General features: G+C 46.5%; 1 protein-coding gene across 1 annotated transcript in view; it reads left to right on the top strand.

The window, feature by feature from the left end:
• The window catches only part of CROCC2 (ciliary rootlet coiled-coil, rootletin family member 2), an 825,280-nt gene that overhangs the window by 642,787 nt on the left and 167,933 nt on the right, over positions 1 to 14,560 (top strand). The window contains 2 exon segments of the mRNA XM_030216488.1: positions 1,147 to 1,587; positions 5,361 to 5,510. Of these exon segments, the coding sequence (XP_030072348.1) occupies positions 1,147 to 1,587; positions 5,361 to 5,510 (591 nt within the window).

The following is a 14,560-nucleotide window of genomic DNA, read 5'->3' as shown; positions in this document are numbered from 1 at the left end:
GTTGGTGGGGATGCCCAAGGCCTGCCAGCTGAAGAGATACACTGCTTGAGTTCTCCCTTCCTGCTGCCTGAGCAGAGGAAGTCAGCAGTGCACTTCAGGCACCGATGCAGGCACTCCTGCGCATGCTCAATTCATGAACTCAGCATGCAAGGGAGTGCAGGCATCGGTGGCTGAAGCATGCCGCCGACTTCCTCGCTGCTCAGGCAGCATGGAAGGGGAGCTCAGGCAGTGGGATCTCTTCAGCTGGTGTGGCTTGAATATCAGCAAAGGTAGGACTCAATGCTGCAACGGTGGGTGAGAAAAACTTAAAAGAAATATGTGGCCTAGGGGCACCATGGGATTAAATGTTTTTTGTTTTTTTTGCACTGACATGATGAGGAGAATAGGGCTCACAAAATCAGTCACTAATATTTTAACTTAGGAAAAGTTCACATTTTCCAAAAATACTAGGACTAGGGGGTATGCGATGAAGCTACAATGTAGTAAATTTAAAATGAATCGGAGAAAGTTTTTCTTCACTCAACATGTAATTAAACTCTGGAATTCGTTGCCAGAGAATGTGGTAGGTGGTTAGCTTAGCGGAGTTTAAAAAAAAAAAAAGGTTTGGACGGCTTCCTAAAGGAAAAGTCCATAAACAGTTATTAAATGGAATTGGGGAAAATCCACTATTTCTGGGATAAGCAGTATAAAATGTTTTGTACTTTTTTGGGATCTTGCCAGGTATTTGTGACCTGGATTGGCCACTGTTGGAAACAGGATGCTGGGCTTGATGGACCTTTGGTCTTTCCCAGTATAGCAATACTTATGTACTTATGTATCTTCTATAGTTTACTTGTTTCTATGGGGGTTGTTTACTAAAGCTTAGCTAGAGTTATCTGCAGCAGGGCCCATTTTATTCCTATGGGCCCTGCTGCAGATAACTCAAGCTAAGCTTTAGTAAACAACCCCCTATATATGAAGTTATGTGGATTTCCATATATATATATTGTAGTTTGTTTTTTAGTGATGATGCCATTTTTATCTGCTTCATATGCCTTTTTTCTGGCTCTTGGATCATGCCTCAGTTCTGTACAGAATCATTTAGCTCTTACTGGTTGCATATCCCTTCAGTGCTGTTTTGTAAGCAGTATGACGTCTTGTTTGCAGGAAAAAATCAGCAAACACAACGTCAGAGAGGCAAAGTTAGAGTCAGATAAACGGAAACTGAAAGATGTTTTGGAGGCATCAGAGAGCCGGGCTACCAAATTGGAAGTAAACTGTCGCTCACTGGAGGGAGAGCTTCAGCGTACACAGCTAAACATGACAGACCAAAAAACTGAGGTTCATTCCCTTCGGGAGCATAGTCAGCTGTTGCAGAACCGACTGGCGGACAGTGAACTCCAGCGTGCATCGACACAACGAGAGCTGGAATGCCTGACTCTGTCCCTGGCCAAGGCAGAGGAAGGGGAGAGCCAACTGAAGGACAAAGTCCAGAGCCTTTCTCAAGTGTTGAGTGACACTACAGCAGGTTCCAGCAGCCTTCAGGAACATGTATCACAGCTGCAAAAGGCACTGACAGCAGCTGAACAAGACCGCCGTGCACTTCAGGTATCTGACTGCTGCAGGGGGCAACATCTATTACATAAAGGGGGTAGTTCTATAAAGTGGGTGCTAACAGTTATGTGCCAATTACATGCATAATGTTTAGAATATCAGCGTACATGCCAAAAAACGTCTAAGCGCTATTCTGTAAATATGGTATATCTTACATAAAGTGTACACACAGGCAGAGTCTGGGTGGAGCAGGGCAAGACTCACACTTATGCATGTCACTTATAGAATAATATGAGTGACTCAGGTATCTCCAGTATTTAAGCACCACCATTTTCATCAGCTCTGTGGCTGGTGTTCCTAAATGCATAGGCATATATTTACCCAGTTATACTAGTATTCTATAAGGAAAGTAGGCACCTTCTGGCCACTTATAGATAGGTGCACTGTTATAGAATTGCCCTCAAATTGTGGTATGAGCTACACCCAAAGCACTTGAGTTTCACAATTACAGTCTCTTAATGACATAGGGTACACATTAATACTCCCAGTTTCTGAATATAGCAGCCTGCCAGAGGCTTATACTCACTGCCTCCAGATGCAGAAGGATCCATGCCTAAAGCGCTAGAATACCACCCTTCAAATTCTATAAGTGCAGCTGGATGCATATTTAGAGCAATAAAAGCTCATACTCTCCAGAATAGTAGAGGACTGACATCCAAGCCTTTATGTGAAGCAGCACACGCCACTCAGAGTATAGTGACGCTCTAGTATCTGAATATAGTGGAGGTGATCCAGAAGTAAGAATGCGGGAAACAGTTTGAGTCTAACAGAAGGAAGAAGGTATAAGGGACTTACCTTACTGGGCAGCAGTGTATGATTTCATAACAAAATGATAAGTAGTATATGATTATTTCATATAGACTTTGAGGCCAATATTCAATGGTTTAAGTGGGCAGGAGCCTCTCCTGCCTACTTAAATAGTTTTCCGCCGCCTAACCAGGGATATTCAGTGGCATTTAACCGGACAGTGCCGCTGAATATCCCCTGAGACCATCCAAACAAAAAGTGGGCTGATCAAGGGTGGCGCTGGCGGCAGCACTGGAGAGAAACCCCAAGTTATGTGGATGCCGTTAATATTCAGTACCGGCACCTGCATAGGTAAGCAGTTCATCTAGGACAGCTCAAGAGCTCTGAATATCAGGCCAGCTCCCGCTTAACTTTGTTTTCTTGAAAAAAAAAAGCAGCCCCTAAGCCCCATCTCCCCCCCCCCCCCCCGCACCAATGTCTTCTCCTTCCCTCCCCCTAGCCTGCATCAAGAATGCCCTCCCCTACAAGACCTCCCCGCTCCCCCCAACAGCACCTCTGTAACATGGCTGCCGTGATCTCTTTTGGCAGCTTGCAGTACTACACGAAGTACTGCGAGCTGCCACCATTTTACAGAGGCTCCACAAGGGGCAGGAGTGAGGGGGCTGCGCTCCTGTCCCCAGTGACCCCGGTGGACCACCAGGGATGTAGGTAAGCCCAGGGGCTTACCTTCTTGGTTGGGAGGATGGGGGGTCTTGCAGGGAGATCTTCTTGATGCAGGCTTTGGGGAGGGAAAGAGGGGACATTGGCGCAGGGGGAGGGGGCAAGATGGGGCTTGGGGGTTGCAATTTGTTTTTAAACAAAACAAGGATATGTGGGTCCTGGCCTGATATTCAGCTGGGGCTGTGTAACATTTATGCAGCCCCAGCTGAATATCAGCTGGACCCACAAAAGCTCTGGGTGGCCAGGCCGCCCAAAATTATCCCTGATATTTAGTGCCAGTTCCTGGACATGGCCAGGCACTGAATATCAGATGATAATGTAGCTGGTGACGATCAACATTGAAAAAAACGCTGTTCGCCGCCGGCTGAATATTGGGGGGTTTATCATGTCACTGCCATGTTTAATAACGATGTTTAAGTACCTCTCCGGTACTATGTAAGCCACATTGAGCCTACAAATAGGTGGGGAAATGTGGGATACAAATGTAACAAATAAATAATAAATATGAAAAAGTGCTTTGCAATAATCAATAATAATAATAATATAGCAATATAGCAGATACATTAGGATGATGTTTCTCAAAAACTTTCTCTTCTAAAATTACACTGGCTTCCATTAAAGGCCAAAATTGCCTTTAACCTATGTGTATTTGTATACCAGATCTTGTATGGTATGTCTCCTTCATACATGCAAAACCTGATTGAACTGCTTAAACGAAATACTCTAACCACTTCTAGAGACTTCTTATCTCTTCACTATCCTGCAAGCTTTTCTTATCAAAGCACTAAGAAATGGAATTCATTACCTAAACATCTTAGATTCCTAATAGACTATGAGAGGCATTTTCAATAGGATGTCTAAATCCAACTTTGGCTGTTTTACTGAAAACATCCAAAAATCAAGTAGTGAACATGACCATTTTCAAACCAGAAAAACGTCTTTTTTCTTTGAAAATGACCATTTCCTAGATATTATTGTGCTTAGTAAGGCTATCTTTTTGGACCATTAAAAACAACAACAACAACAAAAAGTCCAAGTGAAAAACACACAAACTCAAGCCATTGGGACATAGAAGGAGACAACTTTCCTAGAAGACTGGCCACACAGGCATCCCAGCAGAGCAGTGGACTTCACATAAAAGGTCTTAGGTACACATCTCACCATTACCCCCTTATATTGTATGGTGAGCCCTTCAAAACCCACGAAAAACCTACTGTACCTAACTATACACCACTACAATAGCCCTTATAGCTGCAGGTGTCACCTATATGTGGGTACAGTAAGCTTTGGGGGGGGCTGACAGTTTCCACCACGTGTAATAGTTAGAGTGGATTATGGGCCTGGGTCATCTTCTGTACAGTGCACTACACCAAACACTAGGCTATTCTAGAAAGCTGCTTGCTGCTCTAGTAGGACTGGCCATAACATCTGAAGCTATCATAGAAGCTGGTATGTACTGTTTCATTTACAACTTTACGGGGTGGGAGAGGGTCAGTGACCACTGAAGGAGTAAGGGTATGTCATTCCTTTATTCCTATAGTGGTCATCTGGTCATTTAGGACACTGTTTTTTGGCTTATTTGTTAATAAAATGGGTCTAGACCAAAATGTCCAACTTATAGCCCTGGATGTTTTTGTTTTGTTCCATTATGGCAGAAAAATGTCCAAGAGTTAGGAACGCCCTTAACATGCCCCTAGCATGCCCCCCTTGTGATCTGAACGTACTTCTGACGTACTTCGTGGAAAAATGTCTAAAAGTTGGATTTGAAAATACCAATTTGGATGTTTTTATGAAAAAAAAAAGTCCAAATTAAAATTTATGCCATTTTTTGGATGTTTTTCTCTTTTGAAAATGAGCCTCTGTGTGTCCTTCTGCAAAATGCACAAAACATTCTTGATAAATACTGCTTTTAATAACTTATAGTAAATGATGGCAGATAACGGCTTGAACGGTCCAAAATATGATTCAACTGTTAACGACATTATCTGTCTTCAAAGCTTCTCTTATAGTAATAATTTATGTGTTTTTGCGTGATTTTAATAATCTATGCTTACTGTTAACTTAACCTTTTATTGTTAGTCACTGCTGTTTATTGCTTTTTAAGCCACATTGTACCTGAGCCAGTTTGGGATAATGTGGGGTATAAATATCATAAATAAATAAATAAAATAAATGATGTTCATATATTAATCATTTCTTGCCCAGGGTACTGCCTGACTTTCATGTCTAGCATTACTGTAGCCCAATTATGTAAATAGTTCACACCAAACAGCTAATTTTCCTGACTTTTTCCTTTATAGGAACATTTTGACTCCATGCGACAGGCTCTGTCTGACAGTAAGAGGCAGAACCACAGCCTGGCAGAAACCGTGCAGACACTGCAGGAGCAGCTAGGGGAGTTGGAGCTGAGGTGCCGAGAACTGGAGGGGCAAATTGTGCACTTCCAGGAGGTGAGACATGAGAGAAGAAAACACAGACTAAGAGATCTGGAAGAGTGAGAGGAAAGAAAAATACAGAAGTCAAGATACAAAATAGAATCCGTAGGGATTTGGATTTAGTCACACTTTTTTTTTTCAATAGTAGCCTAAGGTGAGTTAAATTCAAGATTCCATAGTGTCTCACAGATCAATCCAGAGACTTGTGGGTTATGTCCCTCTACCAGCAGGTGGAGATAGAGAGAACTTCAGAGGTTTGCTATATGTGGTAATGTGCAGCCAGCTTAACCTCAGTATTCTCTCTATCTAGCAGATGGAAGGTCATAACTGTTTAGCTCTGGATTGATCCGGCTCCTGGCATGTCACGTAGGCCCAGTTGAACCTGGATAGGGGTTGAGGTTCCCTGGCTTGGGATATTGGTGTACACCTGATGGTGCCTGGTCCCTCCTTCCCTCCCCCCAACATCCCCTCCATTCTGCTTCGGCTCGGTGCCATGGTCTGGGCCCAGCAGTCTCTCTCCTGCCTCTAAATGAAAAATAAATCAATATATATAAAAGGCGAATGTCGTACTCACTCGCAAATGCGCAGTAGAGACCTTTTCTGCCCCGCCCCCGCATCAATACGTGATGACGGGGGGGCGGAACAGAGAGGGTCTGTAGTGCGCATTTCTGAGGGAGGGACACCGCCGTCTAACGCTCCCCCCACTCGAGTCGCCGCCGCCACCCACCTTCTACCCGGTCGGGCCCTCGCTCCACTATTGAAACAGCGAGGGTCTGGGAACGCAGCACTGAGCTCTGCTCAGCTGCCAACATCGTCCTTTCTTCTTCTTCTCTGCCTCTGTCCCGCCCTCGACGACGTTACGTCACACGAGGGCAGGACAGGCAGAGAAGAAAAACGAAGGCCGACGTCGGCAGTTCAGCAGAGCTCAGTGCTGCGTTCCCGGACCCTCGCTGTTTAATAGCGGAGTGAGGGCCCGGCCGGGTGGAAGGTGGGTGGTGACGGCTCGGGGGGGGGGGGGCGCGAACTCGGCGGCGGCAGGGGCGGGCCTTTCAACCCCCCCCCCCCCTATAATAGCCCGTTTTTACGGGCTCAAAGGCTAGTAAATAAATAAGACAGCATTTAAAAGAGAGTGACTGGGCTAAGCCTTGCTGGAGAGAGTGTTTAAAAAAGCCAGATGGAGGAGCGCCATGTAGTGCTAACAGGTCAGCGGGGGGGGAGGGGGGCAGCTTGTTCAGGCAGCACCCGCCTGCTTCATATCAGCTCCGTCGGAAGCTGCAAAAGAAACTCTGCTCCCAGTGTGGGAGCCAGAGAGCAGCGTCTGGGGAGTACAAGACATATGTGTGTCAGAGCGCGCTGGAAAAACCGCTTGCTCCAGGTGCTACTTATTTGGGGGCCAGTAAGGAAACGCCGGTTCCTGTTTAGGTGGGAATCTTGGGCCAGACTCTGCCACATGCACCGGCGGGCGCCATCTTTTCAGTCCCGCCGTGTTCAGCCCCACACATGGCGGTGGGGCAGCTTTTAACGGTGCAGGCTTCGGCTCCGTCAGACCCCAGCTGGAGAGAGGATCCCATGGAGGGTTCTGGAGGCGAGTGTACTCCTTTATTCTCGGAATTTGTGCTACTCATTCACAAAGCCTTCCTATTAAAACGAGCGGGGGGCCCTCAGAGTTCTGATTATTTACCCTCCCCCTGGGACCTTCTTCCTCTTTTCAGTCGCTTATGCCTTAGCGCTCTCGGGTGGAGGCTTCGGACCTTGATGACGCGTCAGACACGGAGGATACCCTCCTTCCTGGGGACTCTCCAACAGGGTCCGTGGAGTTTACGGAAGAAGGCAAAATGTCGCCTGAGGAGGGGGATGAACCCACTGCGGCACATCTGTTTCACATGGAAGGAACTTCCCGCTCTTATAGTCCGGGCGCTTGAGATTTTAGATATTTCCTCTCCTGAGCCTGCATCTGGTCTGGCCCCAACTTCTTCTATCATGTCCAGGACTAAGTGCCCCTCAAGATCATTTCATATTCATAAGGCTATGAAAGTCCTCATTTCAACGCAGTGGGACATGCTGGATGGGGGGGTTATGGGTAGCATAGATGATGGGGCATCTCTATTCACTCCTGGCCACAGACGTAGAGTCCCTTAGACTTCCCACGGTTGATTCATTGATTATGGCAGTCACTAAAAAGACCACTTTACTGGTAGAAGGTGGTACGGTGCTTAAGGACCCGCAGGACCATAGGCTGGAGTCTTCCCTCAAACTTTCATTTGAGGTGGCAGCACTAAGTCTCCAGGTCTCAGTGTGTAGATCGTATGCAGCCTGGGCATGTCTTTTGTGGGTTCAGAAGGCCTCCACGACGGAGGAGCTCATTGGCTTTTTGCCGACACTGCTTTGAGCTTCAACCAAAGAAGTTTCATTAACAGTTACGGTGCGCGTTTCAATCTTGTTGCGGCATTGGGCGGTGGACGTGGCCTCTAAATTGCACCTGGCTAAGCTGCAGCTCCAGGGGAAACGTCCAGGGAAGATCTGGAAAAGATTGTTAAAATGCTAGCAGGCTTATTTTCGAAAGAGAAGGGCACCCATCTTCCGACACAAATCGGGAGATGGGTGTCCTCTCAGGGTCGCCCACATCGGCATAATCGAAAGCCGATTTTGGGCGCCCTCAACTGCTTTCCATCGCGGGGACGACCAAAGTTGACGGGGGCGTGTCGGCAGCATAGTGAAGGCGGGCCTGGGGCATGCTTAAGAGATGGGCATCCTCGGCGATGATGGAAAAAAGAAGGGCGTCCCTGACAAGCAACTTTGGCGACTTTACTCGGTCCATTTTTTTCTTGCAACCAAGCCTCAAAAAGGCGCCCGAACTGACCAGAGATTGATCACTGGAGGGAATTGGGGATGACTTCCCCTTACTCCACCAGTGGTCACCAACCCCCTCCCACCCTAAAAAAAACTTAAAAAATTTTTTTTGACAGCCTCTACTGCCAGCCTCAATGTCATACCCAACTCCCTGACAGCAGTATGCAGGTCCCTGGAGCAGTTTTAGTGGGTACTGCAGTGCCACTTCAGGCAGGCGGACCCAGGCCCATCCCCCCCCCCCCCCCACCTGTTACACCTCCAAAACCCACCAGAAACCCACTATACCCACATGTAGGAGCCCCACTTCACCCTTAGGGCTATGGTAGTGGTGTACAGTTGTGGGGAGTGGGTTGTTTGGGGGGGGTTAGGGGGCCCTCAGCACACAAGGTTAGGGAGCTATGCACCTGGGAGCAATTTATGAAGTGCACTGCAGTGCCCCCTAGGGTGCCCGGTTGGTGTCCTGGCATGTTAGGGGGACCAGTGCACTACGAATGCTGACTTCTCAACAACCAAATGGCTTGGATTTGGTCGTTTCTGAGATGGGCGTCCTCGGTTTCCATTATCGCCAAAAACCAGGGACAACCCATCTCTAAGGATGACCTAAGGACAACCATCTCTAAAGTCTACCTAAATGTTGAGATTAGGGCGTCCCCGACTGTATTATCCGAAACGAAAGATAGATGCCCATCTTGTTTCGATAATACGGGTTTCCCCACCCCTTCATGGAGTCGTCCTGCGAGGATGGCCCTAGGAAAACTTGGTGCGCCCCGTTCGATTATGTCCCTCCACGTGTCTTTAAGGGTCAGCCCTCTGCTGGAAGATAAACCAGGGCAGCCTCACATGCGGGCCTATCCCGCTTCGGTTCAGGGAGGTGAGGTTGCTGCCGTCCAGGACATTCTGGAACCTTCCAGAGATCTTGTTTTCTGTAGAAGTTGCAGGCCTTTCGCTGAGAGCACCATCTCGCAGCCTCAGTCTCTAGAGCACTGCCCGCAGCTAGAGCTCCCCAATGATGGGCCCTGGTCTATCCTCTACCTGTTATTGGGAGACAGCTGTCTCAATTCTTGAGGGAATGGACCTGTCACGATCGCTGCAGAGATCCCAGCATCGGGCGCGGGGGCACTCGACTCATATGCCGGCTGACGTTGGGAATGCTAGGGGATTCACAAATGTACACGCCCGGAACAGAGTGGCGTGCATGACTTCCTTCGGGCTGCGGGCAGATTCCCTGATGTCAGACGCCTTCCCCATTTAGCGACTAAGTGGTTGGTGTACCAGTGCTTCAGCTACTTTTCGCTGCAGCTGTCTGGTGCATCTCTGTGACATGCCTGCCGTCGTGCCTGCTGTTTATCTATCTGCATCCTGACTGACCTCTGCTAGCCATCTGCCTGAACCTGTAAGCCTGAATCTGACTCTGATCTTTGCTAGCCGTCTGCCTGAACCTGTAAGTCTGAACCTGACTCTGATCGCTGCTAGCCACCTGCCTGAACCTGACTCCAACCTCTGCTAGCCGTCTGCCTGAACCTGATCCTGAACTCTGCTAGCTGCCTGCCTGAACCTGACTCTGAGCTCTGTTAGCTGCCTATCTGAACCTGTAAGCCTGAACCAAACTTTGAACTCTGCTAGCCGCCTGCCTGAACCTGTAAGCCTGCACCAGACTCTGAACTGACTCCGACTTCTGGTAGTCTTCCGCCTTAGACCATTAGCCTCAACTTGACTCTATCCATTGTTGCTGCCCGCCTGCACTGTACAGCCAGTTCTGGACACTGCTGTCTGATTGCTGTCATAATCCAGTCTTGTGCCTCTGCTGTTTGGCCTTCAATCCACTTCTTGTACCGTTCCCAGTAGTCCCTCCTTGCCCAGTTCCTATTCTAAGTCCTGTCGGCCACCAGCACCTAAGGGCTCAACCTCTGGAGAACGGCGGTCATCACAGGTGAAGCGCTGGGCTTTCTGACTGCTGTTTCTGGAATTAACTCGCGCTTTCTGGCTTGGTACCTCTGGTCCCGGAATAGCACAAGGGCTCACAACTGCTGGTAGTCACACGATTGTCATGACATCATGACAGGACCAGGGTAACTTCTGATGAATGGGTCTTGGAGGTTATCTGGGATGACTACAAACTTGAGTTCGCATGCCCCTTGGCTGATTTTTTCCTCGAGTCACCCTTCAAGTGGACCACCAAAGTGAAGGCAATACGAGAGACACTGGCAGGCTTGCAACAGCTAGGGGCAGTTCGTCCGGTACCCCCAGTGGAGTTAGGGCAAGGTTGTTACTCCATGTACTTTGTGGTACTCAAGAAGGGTGACTCTCTCCATCCTGTTCTGGACCTCAAGTGCATAAAACAAAGGAAGGCCACACAAAGGTGGAGGTGCGCTAGTTCCCTACGTACAAACAGTCAAAGCAAAGAAAGAGGGGAGTAGGGAGAGTTGGCTTTTCTCAAATACCGAAGGAGATGTGTAGATGGATAGGAGTCTTTATTACAAATCATCAAAAAGCGACTCAACACAGCTGCTGTGTTTCGGCGCCTAAGTGCCTTCGTCAGGAGTCTACAAAATATATACAATAAACCTTATGAGAGTAAAAACTAAAATAACACAATTAAAAAATATACATATATATTCAGACATATCACATATAAATGATTTGTATATTTAAAAAAAGTGGTGGAAAACATTTCATATAAAATGTAAATATATCCAGTAAATAGCATAAACATGAGAACAGTAAAACATTCAAAATCAAGGACAAAACTTAAATAATGAAAAACTATAATTAAAATAATACACATAAATGAATTATATATGAGAATGTATTAACATGTCATATAAAATATCTCTTATGACTAAATCATATAAACATAAAAGCATTATGTAAAATATATATAAGATATATAAGATATTGCAAAACCAACATTTAATAAAATGTACTGACCTTATGATGTAATGTCAATGTTGAAAAAGATATTCCTATCTAATTTTGTATACAAATTGGTAACAAATAAAACCCTATGAAGGGAAAGAGAAAGGGGAAACTCACCCATCAAAAATATACAGGAAAATGATGCTAGGAAGAAGCAGAGTAACGAACGTATGTTCGGACATATTGTTAAATCTATCTGCACTATGTTATCACTTTGGTTCTAAAGGCTCTCTTAGGTGGAAAGAAGCTACCGATTAACGTAATGACCATGTTCTTTCTTTTAAAAATTATGAAGCTTATAATCCCAAGTTATATTGCCGATATACGTATGCTAAAAAAAATTTTTTTAAGGGGGTATCTCAGAGTTGAAGAAATGGGATTTAATTTGTGTATTCAGAATTTTCCTAAGTTGGCGACCACGACACCTTTGGATCTTTTTAAGAAGTACTTAATTGAAGTTTTGAAGTTTTCCTTGGATGCTTTGCCTCCTATAAATAAGATTGAGCCTGCAAATTGGTGGGAAAGTGTGGGATACAAATGCTACAAATAAATAAATAAATAAATAAATAAAATCTTCTGTTTGCCAGTTTCTTCCAAAACAATACAAGGTGGAATGGTTCATGAGTCATGAACAATCTCTAAATCTGAATAATAACTCAGCTATCCTTGAAGAAACTGTTAGTGAAATACCTCAGAGGATGACTTTATTGGTATCATTGGTATTTGAACCTGATGTGACATCTATTATGAGACAGTATTTTAAACATTCTCAAGATCTATTCTTTGGTTACAAAATGTGGATATTCCCTGATGTGACAAATGTAGCACAGGAACGTAGAAAGGCTTTTCTCACTATGAGGCAAGAAGTGAAAGATTTAGGAGCTACTTTTTCATTAGTTTACCTGTGTAAATGCAGGATTCGATATGGACAAAGTATGTCTTCTTTACCCCAGAACAGTTGAGGGAATTCCTGAATCTGAAGAAATTAGTATGATACAACTTTTGCTTACATTTTGTGTAATATACCTTAAGGGACAGCCTGTTAAGCCTTTCCTCAGTAAATCTGGTTTTCTTTTTGATTTCAGTTTCCTACTGAATTTCAGGTTTTCCTTCCCCTATAATTGTGGTCTAAGGAAGAGTAAATTGTTTCTTGTTTATATTATTTGCTATTTGTATTCTATAATATGTTCTGTATTTCTGAAACAAGAGTTCTCTTGTGTATTATTCTTAAAACGCATTACAAAAAAACCAAGGCCTTGCAGATTTGCCATTTTTGCATGGAAACCTTGTGTTCCATGATTGCAGCGGTGCAGCCGGGAGAGTTTTTGACCGCCCTCGATCTCAAAGAGGCATATCTGCACATTTCTATTTGACCTCCTCATCAGCGTTTTCTTTGCTCTGCAGTGCTAGGTCAACATTTTCAGTTCAAGGCCATGCCCTTCGGCCTCGCTACTGCACCCCGGATGTTCTACAAGGTATTGGTGGTCATTGTGACTTTCCTCCAGAAGGAGGGAGTACAGGTGCATCCTTACTTGGACGATTGGCTCATTCAGGTGTCATCTTATGAGGAGAATCTCCGGGCGACGGACCGGGTGATCTATAGTCTCTCGGATGGGTGATCAGTCTTCCCAAATGGCACCTGACTCCTTTGCAGTCTCTAGAGTACCTAGGCGTGTTTTTCGACACTTGGGCAGGAACGGTGTCCCTGCCACCAGCATGCAGTCTATGGCTACAGAGCCAGTTACACAGTTTGCTGCAAAGTCCGGCACCGAGGGCCTGGGACTATGTGCAGATGTTGGAATCCATGGCGTCCACCCTGGAAGTCACATGTGGCCACTTCAGTTGTCCCTGCTCAGTCGGTGGTCTCCCCTCTTGGAGGACTACACGGTCAGGGTGGCATGGACATTGTGCGTCAAAGCAGCAATGTGTGGGTGGCTCATCACAGAGAACCTACACAAGGGCGTTGTGCTAGCAACTCCAGACTGGATGGTCATGACAATAGATGCATTTCTGTTGGGTTGGGGGGGGGCTCATTACCTCAACCAGAAGGCCCAGGGGTCCTGATCCCCGTTAGAAGCGACCTGGTCCATCAACCAGCTGGAAATGCAAGCTATTTGCTTAGCTCTCTGGGAGTTTCTAGTTCTCCTTCAGGGTCATCCTATGCATGTACTCTCGGACAATGCAACAGCGGTAGCATATGTGAACAGCAAGGGGGCACCAAGAGTGTGCTGCTTGCGTGGGAGATATCTCTCCTCTGTCTCTGGGCAGAGGTGCATCTGACACTCCTCTCAGTGGTGCATATTGCGGGATTGCAGAATGTCCAGGCAGACAAAGTTTCTCAGTCAGCAGAAGCTGGACCCAGGGGAATGGGTGCTCTCGTCCCTGGCTTTTGAGCAGATAACGTCTCGGGGGCTTCCTGTGATGGATTTCATGGCAAACAGCCACAGTGCAGAAGTTCCATGCTGCTTCAGCAGGGGCAGGGAGTTCAGGTTGGAAGGGATCAATGCCCTTCTCCAAAGTTGGCCCTCGGGCCTGCTCTACATCTTTCCGTTGTGGCCCATGGCCAGGCATTCAGGTTGTGTGATTCTAGTCACCCCAGATTGGCCCCGATGTCCGCAGTATGCTGATCTCATCTAGCTCTTGTTCAATCACCCCCTCCGGCTGTATGCTCCAGGTGGTCTGCTGGTTCAGGGGCCCATCTCCATGGAGAATCCCTCCCCCTTTGGTCTTACGGCCTGGCCCTTGAAAAGGTGTGCTTGAGACACAAAGGATATCCATACCTGGTCAATTCTACCATGCTACAGGCAAGAAAATGCTCTACTTCTATAGTGTACACTAGAGTCTGGTGCACTTTCGAAGTCTTGGTGCTCCTCATTAGAGGTTTCAGCGTCTTCAGCCTCAGTGGCAGTCATCCTAGCCTTTTTGCAGGACAGGCTTGAGAAGTCTCTCTCACTGAGCTCTTTGAAGGTTCAGGTGACAGCCTTGGCTTGATTCAGAGGCCATCTCCATGGCATTTCTCTCGCTACACACCTAGATATGGTTCGTTTTTGGCATGGAGTGAACCATCTACAGCCATTGCATTTGCTGGTGGTACCGAACTGGAACCTGAACCTTGTTTTGAGGCCCATGCAATGGCCTCTTTTTAAGCCTTTAGATAATTTGACTTTAAAGGACCTTACATTGAAGGCGGTGTTTTTGGTGGCTATCACCTCGGCTCGGCGAACATCAGAACTGCAGGTGCTGTCTTGCAGAGATCCTTTTCTCAGGTTCATGGAAGCAGCAGTCTGCATTCAGACGGT

This window comes from Microcaecilia unicolor, chromosome 10 (genome assembly GCF_901765095.1).
Source record: "Microcaecilia unicolor chromosome 10, aMicUni1.1, whole genome shotgun sequence".
Taxonomy (NCBI): Eukaryota; Metazoa; Chordata; class Amphibia; order Gymnophiona; family Siphonopidae; genus Microcaecilia; species Microcaecilia unicolor.
The sequence above is the reverse complement of the archived record's forward strand: the minus strand, read 5'-3'. Positions and strand labels throughout refer to the sequence as shown.